This window comes from Zea mays, chromosome 1, assembly GCF_902167145.1.
Source record: "Zea mays cultivar B73 chromosome 1, Zm-B73-REFERENCE-NAM-5.0, whole genome shotgun sequence".
Classification (NCBI taxonomy): Eukaryota; Viridiplantae; Streptophyta; class Magnoliopsida; order Poales; family Poaceae; genus Zea; species Zea mays.
Window position 1 is genome coordinate 240,892,727 of NC_050096.1, and position 21,879 is coordinate 240,914,605.

The 21,879-nt window shown below is 45.8% G+C and overlaps 3 protein-coding genes across 3 annotated transcripts; 1 reads left to right on the forward strand and 2 right to left on the reverse strand.

Moving 5' to 3' along the window:
* Positions 1-521: 521 nt before the first annotated feature.
* Positions 522-1,371, reverse strand: LOC103645378 (pre-mRNA splicing factor SR-like 1). Its single transcript, XM_008668441.2, has 3 exons — positions 1,310-1,371; positions 638-935; positions 522-566 (listed from the first exon to the last, which is right to left on the reverse strand). Exons 1-3 carry the CDS (start codon positions 1,369-1,371, stop codon positions 522-524), a joined length of 405 nt encoding a protein of 134 aa, XP_008666663.2.
* A 21-nt stretch (positions 1,372-1,392) lies between these two features.
* On the forward strand, positions 1,393-5,876 carry LOC100283993 (Inosine triphosphate pyrophosphatase). Its single transcript, NM_001156891.1, has 8 exons — positions 1,393-1,619; positions 4,387-4,451; positions 4,557-4,620; positions 4,703-4,712; positions 4,890-4,921; positions 5,008-5,120; positions 5,501-5,577; positions 5,657-5,876. The coding sequence occupies exons 1-8, from the start codon at positions 1,496-1,498 to the stop codon at positions 5,775-5,777; spliced, it is 606 nt and encodes a 201-aa protein (NP_001150363.1). The 5' UTR covers positions 1,393-1,495; the 3' UTR covers positions 5,778-5,876.
* Positions 5,877-5,885: 9 nt separating this feature from the next.
* Positions 5,886-7,832, reverse strand: LOC100284141 (shugoshin-1). The gene is made up of 8 exons (NM_001157038.1): positions 7,485-7,832; positions 7,352-7,389; positions 7,160-7,247; positions 7,017-7,040; positions 6,855-6,923; positions 6,539-6,725; positions 6,378-6,441; positions 5,886-6,299 (listed from the first exon to the last, which is right to left on the reverse strand). Exons 1-8 carry the CDS (start codon positions 7,734-7,736, stop codon positions 6,065-6,067), a joined length of 957 nt encoding a protein of 318 aa, NP_001150510.1. The 5' UTR covers positions 7,737-7,832; the 3' UTR covers positions 5,886-6,064.
* Positions 7,833-21,879: the final 14,047 nt, after the last annotated feature.

Here is a 21,879-nt window from a genome sequence, read left to right on the forward strand (position 1 = left end):
TTGCTGACCTGGAGGCTCATGTAGGCCCATTAATCTTGCAACAACATTCAGTGGCTCCTCATCAGGCCGTCTTTCTTTCCACATGTCCTGCTCCATCAGCATTTTAACAGGCGTCACATGAGTCATTTTAGTAGGCGAGTTTGACCTTTTAGTAGGGAAATTCCTTCTTGTCTGACTATCCCTCTGCAGGTAAATCGTAGAAGAAGAACAAATTTGTGTAACTAACTTCCAGTTGTGCGCAAATTTTATTTCAATGAAAGAAGAAACATGAAAAATTGGCATACTTGTTTATCTTCAGTCTGAGCTGGGGGATTAATTGCCATCTTGAAAGTATTACTCCGGTCTTTTGCGGCCGGAGAAACTGCAAAGGCATATGCTACACCACATCAGAGATTTTTTTGTTTTTTGGTTTTCAGACCATTTATTTCATTTTGATTGTTGTGGGTATGATGGTTTTTACTCATAATAATAGTTTCCTATAGAGTTCTTGTAGAGTTCAATGCTTTACAAGGTCTAATTCGCTAACTAAATCCCCCTAAACCGTAACAATCGGTAAAAAAATGTTCCTACAGCGGTACATGCAGAATTAGCAAATAAATCATTGAATAGAAAACCAAGAGGGCAGAGGTTCACTTACAGCTCTGATGTAGGGGGAGTCCTGGTGCTTGAGCAGGTTGTGCATCTGTTTGACGGTGAGCTTCATGGTGAATAACTTGTAGAGGAGGCAGAAGGCGGAGGAGGGCCCACGGCAGTTGCCGGTCATCCAGGGCTCGACGTGGTCCACCTGGTTGTAGATCTCGTCGACGACCTCGTGGTAGGTCTTGTACTTGAAGAGCTCCTTGAAGTAGTCCGAGGAGAGGATGTTCACGGACAGCACCTTCTCCATCAGCCCCTCGATGGAGCGGCCAGACGACTGGATCTCGATGGAACACGAGCTATGCTAGGGGCGCCCGGGGAGACGTCATCGCGGCGGCCCGGAGGAATCACTTTGGATTGGGAGGGTTTTGGTCGGGGGCGGCTGCGCGCATGGCGGCGGGGGCGGGAGCGAGGCAATCAGACGGTTGGGATGGAGGCGGGGGTTGATCCGGCAATCGGACGGTCGGGATGGAGGCGGGAGCATGGTTGTGCTTAGTCTACACTATTGCCTTAAGGATTAGTAGAGATCAAGAGAGGAAAATGGCACAGTTTCCTTACATAAAAAATCAATTAAGACAATTTAATTTGGTTGGCCCGATCCTTTTTGGATTGGTCATCTCTGTCAAGCACGGCCTAAGTCCTAAACAGACACGGGCCGGACTTAGCCGTCGACCTCAGGCTGGACCGGCCCACGTTCGCTCCGGTCCACTCAGAACGGAAACCAGCAAACGACATCTCTCCCCGGCGGCCCGGTCCCTTCATCTCTCGCCGCTGTCGTCGCCGCCGCGCCGTATCTGCAGCTTCCCGCACCGTATCCTGCGGAAGAAGTTTCTAACGGGCTACATCCCACCACCGCACGATGTCGGCAGCGGCGCGAGTGCTGCCGAAGGCGGTGACCTTCGTGACGGGCAACGCCAAGAAGCTGGAGGAGGTCCGCGCCATCCTCGGGTCTTCCGTCCCATTCCAGTCGCTCAAGCTCGACCGTGAGTACCTCCTCTCTCTTCCCGCCCCCGCATCTGCATCCTTACACGACTAGCAGTCTAGCTGAGAGGGTTTTCGCGCTAGCGTTTCTAGTGCGCGCCACCCTGACTTGGTGGCTGAAGTGGGTGGTATCGCTGAGTTGTGGCCTTTCGGCTTGTGGTTCCCTGCCAATCGAGAAATTCGCAGTAGCTACGGGGCCTTCTTATATCTGATCAGTTTATATCGCTGATGATACAGACTACCGAATTCTTTGGATTATAGTAACCGGAGATTCAGGACAGATAACACCACGTGCCTTTTTCTCTGATCTGTCATACCTTCAGGGTGCTAGTAATTTGATAGCAAAGCTTTGCTGGAGTTTCTCAAGGGCTTGGGTTGACACTCAAAATTGTCCTGCCAAAGTTGGTCTGACCGTCACCCAGGACAGGCCAGGCCGGGTTTGGAGGCCGGACATACTGTTTTTTTCTGGATTCCGAACCGATTTGTTTTTAAAATCGGTCTTTGACCTAGAAAGCGTGGAGAACACATTTTGGATTTGTTTTATACTGGGATAAGGTCACCCCTTCTCTATGGATCACAGCCGATTGAGTTATCCAACATCCAATTGAACAAAAACTAATCTACTATCTCTCTTTTGCCCTTTCAACCCCCATGTGTTCATCGTTGGATTCGATGACCAAGGATGATGCTCTAGGTTTGTTGGTCCACCTAGGGCAACCCTATGACGTCCTTGTCCTGACAGGGTCCCTTCCAAACGAAACCTTTAACAGTTACTTTCCTAGTTTGCCCAAAAACTAGCCGTTCTTTGTCACGTAAGCATGGTTGATTATGCTTCGGTGGTTTTCTTGTAAATCTCTCCGGTCTTCACCATGTAAGTCTGATATCCTTGTTGCGTTCTCCGGTCCGTGGCGATCCGGACGATCTAGACCTAGCTGGTGTGTGATCCAATTTAGTGTCAACAACTTGCTGTGTGATACAATCAGGAAATCCATATGACAGTTTGGTAGCGAACCTTGAAAAAATACAGATATATAAGGGTAGGTGGACTGCATCAGGCGTTCCAGCTTGAAAAGACTTGTAACCAATGCATTGTTTAGTTACTGACGACCTGAATTCTAAATGCAGCCTCGCGATTCCTTTCTTTTTGCTGCTCTGAGATTAATACTGATTAAGAATTTGTTAATAGCTTGGGTTACAATGATGGACACAGGTACAAGAATCATACCATATGTAGTTTGGTACATGGAATGGAAGTCCAGACTACCCACATTTGAAAATTCAGATTCTGACATCCTACACTGAGAGTTGATATTGCATCTCCATTGTATTGCCAAATGACCCAGAACAGAAAAACATCATATCAAATATTACAACTCTTTTTTAAAAAAATCTGATGGAAAATAATCAACTCATATCAAGGTTATTAAGGCGTTAAGGCGAGACATGGCGACCAACCCCCTTCCAAATGCCTAGGCGAGTTAGGCGTGCGGCGAGGCGACGCCATATGAGGATCGCCTAGGCGAGGATATGCAAAAAAATCCTAACAATCTAACACTTGCAATAGCAAAATTGGTAAGGTTAGAGAATACAATACAAGCCTTTTTGTTGTCCATGCTTTGGTATGTACTCTACACTTCTCTTTGTTGTTCTTGTAGCATGCATGATCCATCTCTCTTATCGAAGATCCAACCCCTCTTCTTTTCTTTCAAGCTGCAAGCTACATTAACCTATGAATATTGACATATTAAAACAGTAAGACATAAAATAGCAGTCAGCAGATGAACTGAGGAAGCAGAGGAAGAGCAGGCGAGCAGCAGCAGAGCAGTCAGCAGATGAACTGAGGAAGCAGAGGAAGAGCAGAGGAAGAGGAAGAGGAAGAGCAGAGTGGCGCACCGGATGGAGGAGGCCGGCCGCTGGATGGAGGAGGCGGCGGCGCGACGCACCGGATGGAGGAGCGGCAGCGCGCCTGTTGGAGGAGAGGCTGCACGTAGGTTGGATGAGAGGCGGCGCGCAGGACATGAAACCCTAAAACCCTTTCCTGTAATCGCGCGAACTTAAAACTCCTGCGTCCGTTCCCGCGTCCGTGGCGTCCGCGGCGAAATTGGACGCCATGGCGACGCCATACGCACCCAAGGCGCGGCGAACTCGACGCCCAGAATCTACAGCCGCCTGGACGCCTAGGCGACGCCTTAATAACCTTGACTCATATAAGGTCTTGTTCGGTTATTCCTATCCCATATGGATTGGATGGGATTGAAAAAAAATTATAAAAGATTTTGACTTGTTTGGAATTTAAACCTACTCAATCCACATGGACTTAGAGCAAAACGAACAAGCCCTAATGTGGCACACCCCACATCCAGTTCACCATGGTCACTGCATCTAAATTAATTACAAATGAACTTTTGACGATGTATCATGTTTTTACCTCCATTCCAAATAGTTCACTTTGGCTCTATCCTAAGTCAAACGTCACTAACTTTGACCAAGTTTCTAGAAAATCTATTAACATTTACAAATTCAATGCACTACCAAATATATTTCATGAAGAATTTAATGAAACTAATTTGGTATAGTAAATGTTGATGTTTTTTTCATAAACATGGTTAAAATTAAAGGATTTTTTTACTTAGGTCTAATCCAAAGTGAAGTGTAGTTTGGAACAGAGAGAGTATTTTATATTATTTCATGTATTGCTATTATTTTCTTTCTTAACACAAAACTTAAGATCTCTTTGTACATATTGTCGGTGGAATTTGAATTAGGCAGTGCCTGAACTGCAAGGGGAGCCAGAGTACATATCCAAAGAGAAAGCACGAATCGCTGCATCTCAGGTACTTCCATGTTTCGGACTGCCCGCATATTGGGATATATATCCAATGAAGTAGCTTTTGGGTCTGGTACTCTGGTTAAAATCAGCCATCATGCTCTTCATATAGGTGAATGGGCCTGTACTGGTGGAGGACACCTGCCTATGTTTTAATGCGCTCAAAGGCCTACCAGGTGATTTATTTGCGTTCTTCTTCTCATTGAGTTATTGTAAATCAGTTATGCAGAATTTGACATGCACATCTTTCTGCTGCAGGACCCTACATGTAAGTCCTTGTATTGCTCAAGCATTCTAACTGTACAATTTTATCCCCAAGTCACACTTAATAAACATCCTTGACCAACATAACAGACTGCATTTTAATTCTTAATGTTGAAGTCTTCAATGCCATTACTAATGTATCTGTTGTTTATTTGGATATCTTGCATACATGAATGAACAGAAAGTGGTTTCTTGAGAAGATTGGGCATGAAGGTTATAGAGCCAACTGATTCTCGACTCTTGTGCTCCTGGTTATTTTATGTTTTGACTAAATAACCTCATGCACCTTTTGTTTATAGGTTTAAATAATCTGTTAAAAGCTTATGAAGATAAATCAGCGTTTGCTATGTGCATCTTCTCTCTTGCTCTTGGACCTGGAGAGGAACCAATCACATTTGTTGGCAAAACTGCGGTAAGATGCCATTTTCTGTTTGTGGAGTTCTGAAGTCCGATGCAGCTGTGGATGAACTGATTTACTAAAATCCTCGCTACAGTGCTGCTGTTAGCAAACTGTATCTTGGGAGTATCTTTTACTAACTTCATTTCGTTTTAGTAGCAAACCACAGTGGAACAATTCTGTAACATGTGTACGATTTTATCTATTGGAGCATAAAGAGAGAAACAATGAACCATGAACCATGTTAGATTGTTTAGCCTTGTTCCAAATTGTCTGCATGATTGCCTTGGTTACAGTAGGAGGAAGTGTTTTGATTGTACCATACCACTTTGATGAATGCTGCAGCATATTTATTTTCGGAATATCATGTTTTGAGACTGGTTCTCATTGTGCAGGGAAAGATCGTGCCTGCTAGAGGCCCTAATTATTTTGGGTGGGATCCTGTGTTCCAGCCAGATGGTTTTGAACAAACGTGAGTATCGAACGCATCCTGACAGTTCCTACTTCTCCTGCATCCTTTCTTCACACTGATTGCATATCATGTAATGCAGATATGCTGAGATGCCCAAGTCAGTGAAGAACAACATATCTCACAGAGGGAAAGCTCTTGCTCTGGTGAAAGAACACTTCGCATCTGCTAGCTATACAGTTCAGAGCAACGACTCAACTTAAAGTTTGACTTGGATTCCTAGACGAATGAACTGTCATTCTGGAATGTAAACTGAACTACTACTTTTAGTCCGGTGCCTATTATACTTGCGAGTTGCGACATTTCTTCACTGGATCAACACTAGAATCACAAACAGGATAAATAGATTACACAGCACCCTTCACCAGGTATCAATGCCGATAAGCCAAACGCACACAAAATTTTCACACGGAGAGATACTACACACTATCTGCATTTGACTAGATGCAGAAACACACCAAAGAATCGTTGGCTAAAAACCTGACAACCTCTAGGGCCTCCTGAGTTTAACATGGAGAGGCATCTCCTTGTAGGTGGTGACTCGTTCCCTGGCCTGCCGCATCGGCCTTCCAAGAGATGATCTGCGCAAGAACGGGTGCCCAGGCTTCTCGCTGCCGGAAGCACTCTCTGGATCGATCTTGCAGCTGCCGATTGCGAGCTGGACGTCCTCTATCTCGAACAAGTCCTCCGTGCGGCTGCTCAACTCGGGTGTTCTCATGGACTTCCTGCAGAGGAAGGCCAATGATCTTAGCAAAACTCAACCGTGAAAACTTTAGCAAGGTTTTAAGCTTTTTAGTGTTTACCGTCTCTGAGAGGCATCCCTATCCTTCGAAAGCATCGGTTTCGAAGATGCCGTAGGTCCTAGAGCTGAAAAACATTGGGCATTCGGTCAGGGATTCAGATGAAATCGACACCAGGTCTTGTGGATAATCGGCTAACTTAGGATTGGGGGTTATTATTATACATCGAGATCTCAGCACTCGTTTCCTGCTGGCGTTCCCGGCCCTCTGGATGCTCCTCGCAGACGATGCGTCCGAAGCGGGCTCCGCATCGACTACATCTCCATCCCTGGTCTGCACAGCTCTGTCAGGACCCAGATGCTGCGTCCTTTGCACAGGTGCGTTGCGCCGCTGCATCGTCTTCTTCACATCCTGTAGCAAGAAGCCAAGGAGTCGGCCATTGCACACCGTTGTTCATTAAAAGGGATAAATGACTAGACATGGACATGAACTGATTAGATTAGGGAGAAAAGGTAGCTTCCTGTCCTGGATCCGTCGTACCTCCAGTTCAGACGCTTTTGCTTTAAGGCTGGCTCTTGAGCACGCAAGCTCATGTTGCAACGCTTTCAACTTGAGTGAGAAAAAAGAAACCAAGGCTCAGATTATTGCTCGACATGTTGTGAAGAAATCTGCCGCCTCTGACGAGGTCAAGCTTGTACTTACCCTTTTTCTTCCGAGGTTAACCTCCTGCAATATTAAGAAACAAGACGATAAGCAAGATGCTTAGATGTGAAGATTTCAACCAAGAACTGAACATCCCAAGCTTTCTTGATGAAAATTGGAGGAGCCGAAGCAGAGGAACATACCGCCATCAACTGGGAATGGGCCCGCCCAAGTTCCCAGTTGGCAAGGCGCAGCTTCTGAATCTCAGCCCGGCTCAGCTCTATGATCTCGCTGCACAAACACCCAAACCAAATCCACTGGAGTCAGACCAAAAGGGGACACCCCCAAGAACCATGACGAATCACAGGGGCGGAGCAGAGCGCGCTGAGACTCACTCTCTCGCCGCGAGGAGCCTCACGAGTTCCGCTTTCTCCTGATCCGTGAGATGAGAAAAAAGAAGAGCGACGTTAGCCACACACACGCCAAGCCAGCTATCAAGAAGCCAGGATTACGAATGGGAGAACTTGCCTCGACTAGCTGCGCAAACCCCTCAAGGCCGCCCGCGTCCGCCGGTGCCGGCGCCTCCGGGCACGCCGGCTCGCCCGGCACGTCGACCGGCTCGCGCTTGCTCAGGTTGGTGATGTCGCAGAGCGTCTTCCTCCTCGTGACCCTGGACTTGGGGGTCGCCGTCACGTCTGATGCAAGCGTCTTCTTGGCCAGCGCGGCCGCTGGGGGCGTGACGGCCTGTTGGGGCGCGAGGACGGGCGCGTCCACCTCCATGGGCTGTTCGTCAATCACGGCGATGGGAGGGCGCGCCAAGCGATGAGAAAGTCGGATAGAGGAAGTGAGATCCAGAGAGAGTAGGGGAACTTTGGTGGCGAACAGTTTTGCGGGGTTGAACGTTGAAGAGGGAAGAGGGGCGGCGCAACGGCTAGTTGGAAGGCAGCGGCGCCTTGTTTGAGACAGGGCGCCGGCGCATTCAAACTGGAGGTGTGGGTCCGGTTGAGGCACTAGGCACGTTTGTTTGCCTTGCACCATGCACTGGGCGTCTGGGCCGGGTCCGCGTGATGGAATAGAAGGCCTCGTGTTTCTTTGTCTCGATATTCATTGGGATATACTCCGGTCCCCTAGACCCCCATCGCTCATGATTAAAAAAACATCGCTTAGACTATCTCTATCTTTATACTCATATTCAAATTCTAATCTAAGAACAATATAGTTTACTGTTGGGTAACTATATAGGTGAACTGTTGAACACGATCTGAAGAGCTGACTTCAAGCTCGTCACTCCGTCGGCTCCAAGCTTCTTTCGCTGTGCGAGGCAGGCATGAGTCCCGAAGTTCAGACTAGCTCCAGCAGTTTTCCCATCCTAATAACTATATTCAAACTATACTCTGTATATAGTGCAGTCTATAATGCAAAACAATATTTTAGTAATCATATGGGTGAACTGTTGGACACGATCTTAGATCTTAAGGGTTTGTTTAGGATAAAGAAAATTCCACCCTGTGAAAGTCGCCTGGAGGGAGTGGATACGCGAAACCTGAAAATTATAAACTTTGAACACGAACTTTACCCGGAGTTAGGGCCTGTTTGGCATGGCTCCAGAGCAAAACTTCAAGGGGGAGCTGGCCAGAGCATGCCAAACACCCTAACTCCAGAGTTGTAAACTCTATGGAGTTTTTGGAGCTGCAGTACAATTTTTTGGAGTACCTCTTTTGCTGCTCTGAAAACTCCAAAAAAGCAACCTAGTCATGGAGTTTTGAGTTATTTACCCGCCATTGCCACTGGTTATGAGAAACAATCTAAACTCTGGAGCAGAGCTGCTCCACCCAGAGTTTTAGAGTAGAGCTGCTCTGGGGTGGAGCAGAGCCATGCCAAACACACCCTTAGAGTTAGAATGAGTAATATGAAATCAGAGTGTGGAAGAGAGTTCTGCTTACAATGAGTTGCTCAATCAATACGAATAACTTTGGGAGCAAACTCAAAGAGATTGCAAGCAAGAGAACTTAGAGAGAGGGGATAGGAAGAATCAAATCGCAATACAAGATTAGCACAAAGCACCTGACGATTTGTTTCCCGAGATTCGGTTCCAAAGAACATACTCCCCGTTGAGGAGACCACATAGGTCGGGTCTCTTTTAACCCTTTCCCTCTCTCAAATGGTCACTTAGATAGGTTGAGTGCTCCTTCTTAATCTCGAGGGTCACTTAGGGTGCGTTTGGTTGGAGAGTTAAATAGACTGGAGTGGTTCTATTCCAGTATTTGAGAATGGAGTCGTTCTATTTTGTGTTTAGCAAGAACAGAGCCGCTCTATTTTTTGTTTGGTTGAAGAGTAGAATAGAGCGGAGCCGCTCCATTCTTTGTTTTATTGGAGAGTCGTATGAGTGTAGAGGGGACGAGAGGAGGAGAGCACTCGCGTTCGGGAAAACGCTCTCATTCGGTCGTTTTGTGGAGCGGGAGCGTTCCAACTATTTATAGTAAATTTTTATATAGATATTCAGGCGCCACTCCACTCTTATTTTGTTGGAGACCAAACATCCAAAAAATGGAATGAAGCCACTCTATTCTCCCCCACTCCTCAACCAAACACACCCTTAGACCCCGCAAGGATCACGCCACGAATAGGTGTCTCTTGCTAGCTTTACAAGTCACTTGAGAATTTAAAAAGAGACGAAGAAAGCATGATTAAGAAAGCCAAGCAACAAGAGCAATAAAAAATCACAAGATCACACTCTCTCTAGACTTTCCAAGGCACTAATCACAATTATGGCACTTGGAGGAGCTTTGAAGCTTTGAATGTGTCTTGGGATGAAGTGCTTGCTCTTGTATTGAATGAGAATGAATGGGATGCTTGGATGAAGTGAATGGAGGCGGTTGGGATTGTATTTATAGCCACCAACCACTTCCTAGCCGTTGCCCACTTTCTACCAATCGCGGACGGTCCGCACTCCTGGTCCGGATGGTTTGCCCCTGCAAATCAACGACTAAAATTGCAATGGTCATCAGTAACGGCTATATCAACGACTATAAGTGCAATAAATGTGTCGTTAGATGTTAGATAAAGCACCAACCACTTCCTAGTCGTTGCCCACTTTCTGCCAAACGCGGACGGTCCGCCCTGCACATTAACGATTGAAATCACAACGGTCAGCAGTAACGACTAAATCAATGGCTATAAGTGCATTAAATGTGTCGTCAGATGTCAAATAAAGCAGTCGCGGATGGTCCAGTCGTGCATCCCGAACGGTCCGCGAGGACGCTATAATTTCTATTTAACGAACTTGGCACCTTCGGGTTTTTCTGATTTCCAACGGGCGGACGGTCCGGCCATGCACCCTGGACGGTCCGCGAGGACGCTATAATTCCTATTTATCGAACTTGGCACCTTCTGATTTTTCTGATTTTCAATGGGTGGATGGTACACGTCTGAGGCCGGACAGTCGGAGCTTGGTCCCGGACGGTGTTCTTCTCTCCTTCGGACAGTCCATAGTAGAAATGTGAATTTTGCATAGTTCTTGTCTGAGGCTCACCGAGGTGTCGCGGATGGTCCACCGGAACGGCCCGAACGGTCCGCGCACTGGTGAATTCTCCAAAACACTTCTCCTGTCTGAAATATTCTACGGTATTCCAGACAATCGACTTAGAATTGAGATAGATAGACTTATGCACCTGAAAATTAATCAACTAGGCAAACTAGTTAGTCCATTAGGTTGTGATGGTCATCAATCATCAAAATCAATTTAGAGAAAATAGTAAAGGTCATTTCTCTTTGTCACACCCGGATTTAAGGGCAAATCCGGCGCGAATCAAATGTGTGCTAGGATCAAGTATCACACATATGATGACTCATGGTATAGAAATGAATGCCACATATTTACTATATAATAGGAGTTCTTGTACAAAATAGCTAAATAATTACATCATATGAAGACAACGATCCTTCACAACCATAGTTGACTGAAAGACGATGGCCTAGACCTCTCATGAACTCTTCGCGGCATCCTCCATGCTCATTATCTCGCGACACCTGTCCTTGACCTGGGGGTGTGAGTACTGCAAGGGTGAGATCACATACGTTCATCGCTCAACAAGTTGTGGGGAATAATGTGCACGAGCTCACTTACAGTGGGTGCTCATGTGAAGTGTAAGTGAAAGGGAAATGTGCCCTTGGGCAACTTCTATAATGTTTTGGTGATTAAGTGCCCAACACGGTTAATTAAGTTCTTATGTGCCAAGTAAAGTGAGAAGTGCAAATCAAAGAAAAAGGTATGTTTCTAGACTTAGTACATTATTTTGAGTACTAATGTGTTTTGTCTAAGTGCTAGAAACAGTGAGAAAAGAATTGGAAAAAGAGTTGGCTATTGGCAGCAAACTCCAGCTCGACTTGGCACACCGGACTGTCCGGTGGTGCACCGAACAGTGTCCGGTACGCCAGGCTGGTCCACGGTGAACTCACCGCTCTCAGGATTCGACGGTGGCGTACGACTATAATTCACCGGACTGTCCGGTGGTGCACCGGACTGTCCGGTGAGCCAACGGTCACCAGCGCTAACGGTCGGCAGCGCAATCCGCGGGCGACGCGTGGCCCGCAGCAACGGTCGGTTGGGCACACCGGACTGTCCGGTGTGCACCGGACAGTGTCCGGTGCGCCAACCGACCCCGAGGACCAACGGTCGGATGCACCAGAAAAGGAAGGAGATTGTGCACTAGACAGCTACAGTAACTGTCCGGTGGTGCACCGGACTGTCCGGTGCACCACCCGACAGAAGGCAAGTTTGGCCTTCCAAGTTGGCCTCCAACGGCTCCTAGCTGCCTTGGGGCTATAAAAGGGACCCCTAGACACATGGAGGAGATACCCAAGCATTCACTAAGTATTCTAAGGCATCCAGACTCTGCTCCCGCACATTCGCTTTGTTGTGTTAGAGAATTGAGCTCCATTCGAGTCGCGAACTCCCTGTGTTGTCATTTGAGCTCGAGTCTTCACTTGTGTGCGTGGGTGTGCTGTGTATTTGAGTCTTGTGTGTGTTTCTCTTCCCAACCTTACTCTGTGCTTTCTTTGTGATATCTATTGTAAGGGCGAGAGGCTCCAAATTATGGAGAATCCTCGCAAACGAGAAAACACTTGAAAGGAAAAGACCGTGGTATTCAAGTTGATCATCAGATCACTTGAAAGGGGTTGAGTGCAACCCTTGTCCATTGGGACGCCACAACGTGGAAGTAGGCAAGTGTTACTTGGCTGAACCACAGGATAAAATCGTGTGTCTCTTGTGTTGCATTCTCTGTGATTGTTTTGTCCACAAGAACTCGCCTCAAAACTACTTAGTCACACTAACACTTCTATAACTAAGATTTGTGGCTATTTAGTGTTTGATTTTACAGGATCACCTATTCACCCCCTCTAGGTGCTCTCAATTGGTATCAAAGCCGTACTCTTCATCTAAGGGACTAACCGCCCGAAGAGATGGATCCTAAGGGAAAGGGGATGGTGGTCAATGACAAGGAGAAGGAGTCCCTCTTCAACGAGCCAAGGGACGACAAGCCCACTGACTCAGGATCAAGTCACAAGAAGAGGGACGAGAAGAAGAAGAGGCGCATCAAGAAAATCATTTACTACGACAGCAACACCTCCTCTTCTTCACCAAGAGACGACGACGACGATGACTCATCAAAAAAGAGAACGGTTAATCAAAACTACTCTTTTGACTATTCTCGCATGCCGTACAATTCAAATGCGCATTTACTATCTATTCCTCTAGGAAAACCTCCACACTTTAATGGAGAGGACTACTCATTTTAGAGTCATAAAATGCGTAGTCATCTATTTTCTCTCCATCCTAGCATTTGGGAAATAGTAGAAAATGGAATGCATTTCGATAGTACGGATAACCCTGTGCTTATTAATGAGCAAATCCATAAGAATGCCCAAGCTACTACTATGTTTTTAGTTACTCTTTGCAGGGACGAGTATAATAAAGTAAGTGGCTTGGACAACGCCAAGCAAATCTGGGACACCCTCAAGATCTCACATGAGGGAAATGATGCTACAATGATCACCAAAATGGAACTGGTGGAAGGTGAGCTAGGGATATTCGCCATGATCAGGGAGAAGAGCCAACACAAACTTACAACAGGCTCAAGACCCTGGTCAACAAGATCCGAAACTACGGAAGTACAAGATGGACGGATCATGACGTCGTCCGACTCATGCTAAGGTCATTTACAGTAATTGACCCCCATCTTGTCAACCTTATTCGTGAAAATCCTAGGTACACCAAGATGACGCCCGAGGAGATTCTCGAAAAATTCGTGAGCGGGCGTATGATGGTGAAGGAGGCGCGATACGTGGATAATGCTCTCAATGGCCCACTACCTGTCTACGAGCCTCAAACCGTTGCTCTCAAAGCAACCAGCAACAGGGAGACGCTACCAAGCAAGGTGGCACAAGTGGAGGCTGCTGGCCTCAACGAAGATGAGATGACGCTTATCATCAAGCGTTTCAAGACCGCACTAAAAGGACGCAAGGAGTACCCCAAGAAGAACAAAACAAGGGGAAAGCGCTCCTGCTTTAAATGCGGTAAGACTGGTCACTTTATTGCTCAATGTCCCGATAATGAGAATGACCAGGCACAAGAAAGACACGACAAAAAGAAGAAGAAGAAGAACTACAAGAAGGCGAAGGGCAAGGCACGCCTTGGAAAGGAGTGGGACTCTGACTGCTCCTCATCCGACTCCGACGATGAGGGACTGGCTGCCTCAGCCTTTGACAAGTCTTCGCTCTTCCCCAACAAACGCCATACGTGTCTCATGGCCAAGGAGAAGAAAGTAAGTATTCGAGATACACCTAAGTACTGTTCTTCTAGTGATGAGGAATCTTCTGATGATGAGGTAGATTACTTTAGTTTTTTTAAAGGTTTAGATAGAGCTAAGGTAGAAAAAATTAATGAATTAATTGATGCTCTAAATGAAAAGGATAGATTGTTAGAAAAACAAGAGGACATTTTATATGAGGAACATGACAAATTTATTAGTGTGCAAAAATCCCTTGCCTTAGAAATTAAGAGAAATGAAATGTTATCATCTGATTTGTCTATTTGCCATGAATCGGTCTCTAGCTTAAAGAGTTTAAATGATGAATTAAATGCTAAGCTAGAGGAAGTCAAAACTAGTTCATGTGTTGAGCATGTCATTATTTGTAATAGATGTAAGGACTTTGATGTTGATGCTTGTGATGAACACCTTATTTCTATTACCAAATTAAATGATGAGGTGGCAAGTCTTAATGCTCAACTTAAGACTTGCAAAATTAATTTTAATAAATTAAAGTTTGCTAGGGATGCCTACACCGTTGGTAGACACCCCTCAATTAAGGATGGGCTTGGTTTTTGAAAGTCACCTAGAGGGGGGTGAATAGGCAAATCTGATATTTATAAAGTTTAAGCACAACTACAAGCCGGGGTTAGCGTTAGAATTAAATTCGAGTCCGAAAGAGAGGGCAAAAACAAATCACAAGCAAATAAGAGCAGATGAACACAATGATTTGTTTTACCGAGGTTCGATTCTTGGAAACCTACTCCCCGTTGAGGTGGTCACAAAGACCGGGTCTCTTTCAACCCTTTCCCTCTCTCAAACGGTCACTTAGACCGAGTGAGCCTTTCTCTTCAATCAATGGGACACTTAGTCCACTACAAGGACCACCACAACTTGGTGTCTCTTGCTTTGATTACAAGTGAGTTGGAAACAAGAATAGAGGAAGAAGAAAAGTGATCCAACCGCAAGAGCTCAAAAGCACACAAAAGTCTCTCTCTCTGGTCACTAATTTGTTTGGAGTGATTCCGGACTTGGGAGAGGATTTGATCTCTTTGTTTGTGTCTTGGAATGAAGTCTAGAGCTCTTGTATGAGGTTTGATGGCTGAAAACTTGGATGCATTGAAGTGTGGTGGTTGGGGGTAGTTATAGCCCCAACCACCAAAATGACCGTTGGTGAAGGCTTCTGTCGTATGGCGCACCGGACACTCCGGTGGGCCACCGGACACTGTCCGGTGCGCCAGCCACGTCACCAGGCCGTTGGGTTCCAACCGTTGGAGCTTCTGACAACAGGGCCACCGGACAGTCCGGTGGTGCACCGGACAGTCATTGTTCACTGTCCGGTGCGCCTTCTGGCGCCTGCTCTGACTTCTGTGCGCGCAGTTGCACTGTTCACTGTAGCGTTGCAGATGACCGTTGCTCCGCTTGGCACACCGGACAGTCCGGTGCTACACCGGACAGTCCGACGAATTATAGCGGAGCGGCCTTCCCGAATTCCCGAAGGTGGCAAGTTTGGAGTGGAACTCCCTGGTGCACCGGACACTGTCCGGTGGCACACCGGACAGTTCGGTGCGCCAGACCAGGGCTGCCTTTGGGTTGTCTTTTGCTCTTTTCATTTGAACCCTTTCTTGGACTTTTTATTGGTTTGTGTTGAACCTTTGGCACCTGTAAAACCTATAATCTAGAGCAAACTAGTTAGTTCAATTATTTGTGTTGGACAATTCAACCACCAAAATCATTTAGGAAAAGGTGTGAGCCTATTTCCCTTATAGTTTTCGAAAGGAAGCCGAGAACTTAACAAGCCAAAGGACTCCCATTCCCAACAAGGAGAAAGGGAAGGCTCCTATGGTTAGCAATTCTCAAAGGAACCATGCCTTCATTTATGATAGGAAAATTGCTAATCATGCTCAATTGCTCATTATAATAGGAGTTATGATCATGATGCTTTTAATTCACATGTTATGTTTGCCTCTAGTTCTACTTTTGTGCATGGTAGAAGTAGGCCTAGGAGAAATCATATTGTGCCGCATATGCCTAAGAAAGTGTGCAATGAACCTTCTACCATTTATCATGCTTACAATACTTCATTTGTTCTTTTATGTAAGAATGTAAAAGTAGTTGCTAGGAAATTGGAATCCAAATGCAAGGGAGACAAGACTTGCTTATGGGTTCCTAAGACTGTTTTGACTAACCTTGTAGGACCCAACAAGAGTTGGGTACCTAAAACCGAAGCTTAAATTCCTTGCAGGTTTATGCATCCAGGGGCTCAAGCTGGATTATCGATAGCGGATGCACAAACCACATAACGGGGGAGAAGAAGATGTTCACCTCCTACGTCAAGAACAAGGATTCCCAGGATACGATCATCTTTGGAGATGGGAACCAAGGCAAGGTCAAAGGCTTGGGCAAGATAGCCATCACCAACGAGCACTCCATATCGAATGTATTTCTAGTAGAGTCGCTTGGTTACAACCTTCTGTCTGTAAGTCAATTGTGTCACATGGGTTAAAATTGTCTTTTTACAAACGTTGATGTATCTGTCTTTAGAAGGAGTGATGATTCATTAGATTTTAAGGGTGTATTAGACGACAAACTCTACTTAGTTGATTTTTCGAAAGAGGAGGCCGATCTAGATGCATGCTTAATAGCTGAGACTAGTATGGGCTGGCTGTGGCATCGCCGTCTAGCACATGTTGGGATGAAGAACCTTCATAAACTTCTAAAGGGAGAACATGTGTTAGGACTAACCAATGTTTGTTTCGAGAAAGATAGACCTTGTGCAGCATGTCAGGCAGGGAAACAGGTGGGACGCACTCATCACAGCAAGAATGTGATGACAACATCAAGACCACTGGAGCTTCTTCACATGGACCTCTTCGGACCCGTCGCCTACCTTAGCATCGGGGGAAGTAAGTATGGTCTTGTAATTGTTGATAATTTTTCTCGCTTCACTTGGATATTCTTTTTGTAGGATAAATCAGAAACCCAAGGGACCCTAAAGCGCTTTCTAAGGAGGGCTCAAAACAAATTTGAGCTCAAGGTGAAAAAGATAAGAAGCGACAACGGGTCCGAGTTCAAGAATCTGCAAGTTGAGGAGTATCTTGAGAAGGAAGGCGTGAAGCACGAGTTCTCCACTCCCTACACACCACAGCAAAACGGTGTGGTAGAGAGAAAGAACAGGATGCTTATCGACATGGCGAAAATGATGCTTGGAGAGTTCAAGACGCCCGAGCGGTTTTGGTTGGAAGCTGTGAACACAGCTTGCCATGCCATAAACCGGCTCTATCTGCATCGCCTTCTCAAGAAGACCTCCTACGAACTCCTTACCAGTAACAAACCCAACGTCTCTTACTTTCGTGTATTTGGGAGCAAATGTTACATTCTGGTGAAGAAAGGTAGACATTCTAAATTTGCTCCCAAGGCAGTAGAAGGGTTTTTACTAGGGTATGACTCAAATACAAAGGCTTATAGAGTCTTCAACAAATCATCGGGTTTGGTTGAAGTCTTTAGCGATGGTGTATTTGATGAGACTAATGGCTCTCCAAGAGAGCAAGTTGATCTTGATGACATAGATGAAGATGATGTTCCAACAGCCGCAATGCGCATGATGGCGATAGGTGATGTGCGACCACAGGAACAACAAGAGCAAGATCAGCCATCTTCCTCCAAAATGGTGCATCCTCCAACTCAAGACGGTGAACAGGTACCCCAAGAAGAGGGACAGGATCAAGGGGGAGCACAGGAAGAACAAGTGATGGAGGAAGAAGCACCATGGGTCCCTCTAACTCAAGAACGAGCGACGATCCAAAGAAATCACCCCATCGATCAAATTTTGGGTGACATAAGCAAGGGAGTAACAACTCGCTCACGTTTAGCTAATTTTTGTGAGCATTACTCGTTTATCTCTTCTATTGAGCCTTTCAGGGTAGAAGAGGCCTTGTAGGATCCGGACTGGGTGTTGTCCATGCAGGAAGAGCTAAACAACTTCAAGAGGAATGAAGTCTGGAGCCTGGTGCCACGTCCAAAGCAAAACGTTGTGGGAACCAAGTGGGTGTTTCGCAACAAGCAAGATGAGCATGGAGTGGTGACAAGAAACAAGGCTCGACTTGTGGCAAAAGGTTATGCCCAAGTCGTAGGTTTGGATTTCGAGGAGACTTTTGCTCCTGTGGCTAGGCTAGAGTCTATTCGCATTTTATTAGCCTATGCCGCTCACCACTCTTTCAGGCTATTTCAAATGGATGTGAAGAGCGCTTTCCTCAATGGGCCAATAAAGGAGGAGGTATACGTGGAACAACCCCCTGGCTTTGAGGATGACAGGTACCCCGACCATGTGTTCAGGCTCTCTAAGGCGCTCTATGGACTTAAGCAAGCCCCAAGAGCATGGTATGAATGCCTTAGAGATTTCTTAATTGCTAATGCCTTCAATGTTGGGAAAGCCGATCCCACTCTTTTTACAAAGACTTGTGATGGTGATCTTTTTGTGTGCCAAATTTATGTCGATGACATAATATTTGGTTCTACTAATCAAAAGTCTTGTGAGGAATTTAGCAGGGTGATGACTCAAAAGTTCGAGATGTTGATGATGGGCGGGTTGACCTACTTCCTTGGGTTCCAAGTGAAGCAACTCAAGGACGACACCTTCATCTCCCAAACGAAGTACACACAAGATCTTCTCAAGCGGGTTGGGATGAAGGACGTCAAGCCCGCGAAGACACCGATGGGAACTGACGGACATGTGGACCTCAACAAAGAAGGTAAGTCCGTTGATCAAAAGGCATACCGGTCAATGATAGGTTCATTACTTTATTTATGTGCTAGTAGACCGGACATTATGCTAAGTGTATGCATGTGTGCTAGATATAATCCAACCCCAAGGAGTGTCACCTTGTGGCTGTTAAGCGAATTCTTAGATATTTAGTTTCTACGCCTTGCTTCGGGATCTGGTATCCAAAGGGGTCTACCTTTGACTTGATTGGATACTCAGACTCCGATTATGCCAGGTGCAAGGTTGATAGGAAGAGCACATCAGGGACGTGCTAATTTCTAGGAAGGTCCCTGGTGTCCTGGAGTTCCAAGAAACAAACATTCGTTGCCCTATCCACCGCTGAGGCCGAGTATGTTGCCGCAGGACAGTGTTGCGCGTAACTACTTTGGATGAGGCAAACCCTACGGGACTTTGGCTACAATCTGAGCAAAGTCCCACTCCTATGTGATAATGAGAGTGCAATCCGCATGGCGGATAATCCAGTTGAACACAGCCGCACTAAGCATATAGACATCCGGCATCACTTTCTGAGGGACCACCAGCAAAAGGGAGATATCGAAGTATACCATGTTAGCATCGAGAACCAGCTAGCCAATATCTTCACCAAGCCGTTGGATGAGAAAACCTTTTGCAGGTTGCGTAGTGAGCTAAATGTCTTAGATTCGCGTAACTTGGATTGATCTATAGCATACATGTGTTCTATGCCTTTGATCATGTTACTTCATGCATTTATATGATTTGTTGCTTATTTATGGTGCTCAAGTTGTGCAAGGGATCCCCGGACCTCACAAGTCCATGTGTGAATGATGCACATATTTAGGGGGAGATGTGCTACAACTTGACCCTTTGAGACTAATCTGTTTGTTTGAGTATACTTGATGTAGTCTCAAAAGTGCATTGAAAGGGAAAGGTGAACTTGGACAATGAAAAGACTTCCACTGCACTCCAGTATTAGTGTAATTAATTCCAAGTTCATTCTTATGCTCTATTTGCCTTTTTGCTCTGAGTTGACAGTTTTGGTGAAGCAATGGGGTTAAAGGGCCAAAAATGATCCCGTTTTGGTGCTTCATGCCAAAGGAGGAGAAATTAAGGCCAAAGCAAATGGATCAGCCAACCACTTGTGATTTTTGAAAAATAATAGAGTAAGAATTTTTATTTGTACAAAACACTCTTATTGCAAAATTTGGTCTCTTGTGGGGGAGAATTTTGATTATGGGAAAAGGGGGAGTTTTTGGCACTTGATCAATTTTACTCTTGGAATAACTCTCTATGTGCCCAAACAAGTGTGTTTGACTTAGAGATAGGAAAATGAATTTGATTTGCAAAAACAAACCAAGTGGTGGCAAATAGCGATCCAAGTATACCAAATTATAGTCAAAAACAATTTGGTCTTCAATTGCATTGATGTTGCACTTCTTTTGGTTGCTTTTGGTTGTGTTGGCATAAATCACCAAAAAGGGGAAGATTGAAAGGGAAATGTGCCCTTAGGCAACTTCTATAATGTTTTTATGTGCCAAGTAAAGTGCCCAACACGGTTAATTAAGTTCTTACGTGCCAAGTAAAGTGAGAAGTGCAAATCAAAGAAAAAGGTACGTTTCTAGACTTAGTACATTGTTTTGAGTACTAATGTGTTTTGTCTAAGTGCTAGAAACAGTGAGAAAAGAATTGGAAAAAGAGTTGGCTATGTGCAGCAAACTCCAGCTCGGCTTGGCACACTGGACTGTCCGGTGGTGCACCGGACAGTGTCCGGTGCGCCAGGCTGGTCCGCGGTGAACTCGCCACTCTCGGGATTCAATGGCGGCGTACGACTATAATTCACTGGACTGTCCAGTGGTGCACCGGACTATCCGGTGAGCCAACGGTCGCCAGCGCCAACGGTCGGCCGCGCAATCCGTGGGCGACGTGTGGCTCGCAGCAACGATCGGTTGGGCACACCGGACTGTCCGGTGTGCCAACCGACCCTGAGGACCAACGGTCGGATGCGCCAGAAAAGGAAGGAGATCGTGCACCAGACAGCTACAGTGACTGTCCGGTGGTGCACCGGACTGTCCGGTGCACCACCCGACAGAAGGCAAGTTTGGCCTTCTAAGTTGGCCTCCAACGGCTCCTAGTTGCCTTGGGGATATAAAAGGGACCCCTAGGCGCATGGAGGAGATACCCAAGCATTCACTAAGTATTCTAAGGCATCCAGACTCTGCTCTCGCGCATTCGCTTTGTTGTGTTAGAGAATTAAGCTCCATTCGAGTCGCGAACTCCCTGTGTTTTCATTTGAGCTCGAGTCTTCACTTGTGTGCGTGGGTGTGCTATGTATTTGAGTCTTGTGTGTGTTTCTCTTCCCAACCTTACTCTGTGCTTTCTTTGTGATATCTATTGTAAGGGCGAGAGGCTCCAAATTGTGGAGAATCCTCGCAAACGGGAAAACACTTGAAAGAAAAAGACCGTGGTATTCAAGTTGATCATCGGATCACTTGAAAGGGGTTGAGTGCAACCCTCGTCCATTGGGACGCCACAATGTGGAAGTAGGCAAGTGTTACTTGGTCGAACCACGGGATAAAATCGCGTGTCTCTTGTGTTGCATTCTCTGTGATTGTTTTGTCCACAAGAACTCGCCTCAAAACTACTTAGTCACACTAACACTTCTATAACTAAGTTTTGTGGCTATTTAGTGTTTGATTTTACAGGATCACCTATTCACCCCCCTCTAGGTGCTCTCAGTAAGGCTTACCAAAAAAGATGGTTAAAGCTCAACATTGCTTTTAAAGTTGGTCAAAATTTTATTAGCAGTTACTAAGTATAAGTAGATACCATCCTAATATAAGAGATCACAATTAATAATAAAGCACACAATGCAATGCAAATGACAGATTAAGTTTTAATTCCATAAGTTAATCATGTGAGGGTCCAAGCCACTCATGGTCGTGAGCACGACTGATATACCAGTTTAACACTTTGCAGAGGTTAAGTCGTGTATCCCATCTAGTCAGGGTTTGCAAGGCCATTAGACACTTCCTAGGTGAATGGTTAGGGATCCACTACGAGGCCTTTACAAAGTTCCACTAGCTTCAGAAAACCTGCTACGATTTTGTGAGAAGAGCGATATAGGAATCCCTCATCCGAAAAGCCATCGCAGCATGATCGACCCGAGAACCTCCCTACACCGGCAACTCCTCTATCGCCCTTGCCCCTTTCGGATAAGGTAGTTCTCCACTAGCTTTTCTAATTAGTCAGTCAAGGACGTCCCATCCCACCCTTGTGGTACCACTATTTTCCCGGGTGGTTCTCCATGTTCCATTTAACACAATAATCTTATCATGAACAATAATTAAACCAACAATAATAATGGAACATGATC

Excerpts from the sequence above, each read along its gene's own strand:
- LOC103645378 (XM_008668441.2), bottom strand. The coding sequence starts at position 1,371 with ATGTCGTTTGCTGGTTTCCGTTCTGAGTGGACCGGAGCGAACGTGGGC. Across the intron at positions 936-1,309 it reads GTGGGCCGGTCCAGCCTGAG|CTCGTGTTCCATCGAGATCC; the intron begins GTCGACGGCTAA and ends CCCCTAGCATAG. Across the intron at positions 567-637 it reads ACTCCCCCTACATCAGAGCT|GAACATTTTTTTACCGATTG; the intron begins GTAAGTGAACCT and ends GTACCGCTGTAG.
- LOC100283993 (NM_001156891.1), top strand. The coding sequence starts at position 1,496 with ATGTCGGCAGCGGCGCGAGTGCTGCCGAAGGCGGTGACCTTCGTGACG. Across the intron at positions 1,620-4,386 it reads CCAGTCGCTCAAGCTCGACC|TGCCTGAACTGCAAGGGGAG; the intron begins GTGAGTACCTCC and ends TGAATTAGGCAG. Across the intron at positions 5,578-5,656 it reads CCAGATGGTTTTGAACAAAC|ATATGCTGAGATGCCCAAGT; the intron begins GTGAGTATCGAA and ends CATGTAATGCAG.
- LOC100284141 (NM_001157038.1), bottom strand. The coding sequence starts at position 7,736 with ATGGAGGTGGACGCGCCCGTCCTCGCGCCCCAACAGGCCGTCACGCCC. Across the intron at positions 7,390-7,484 it reads GGTTTGCGCAGCTAGTCGAG|GAGAAAGCGGAACTCGTGAG; the intron begins GCAAGTTCTCCC and ends CTCACGGATCAG. Across the intron at positions 6,924-7,016 it reads TTAACCTCGGAAGAAAAAGG|TTGAAAGCGTTGCAACATGA; the intron begins GTAAGTACAAGC and ends TTCTCACTCAAG.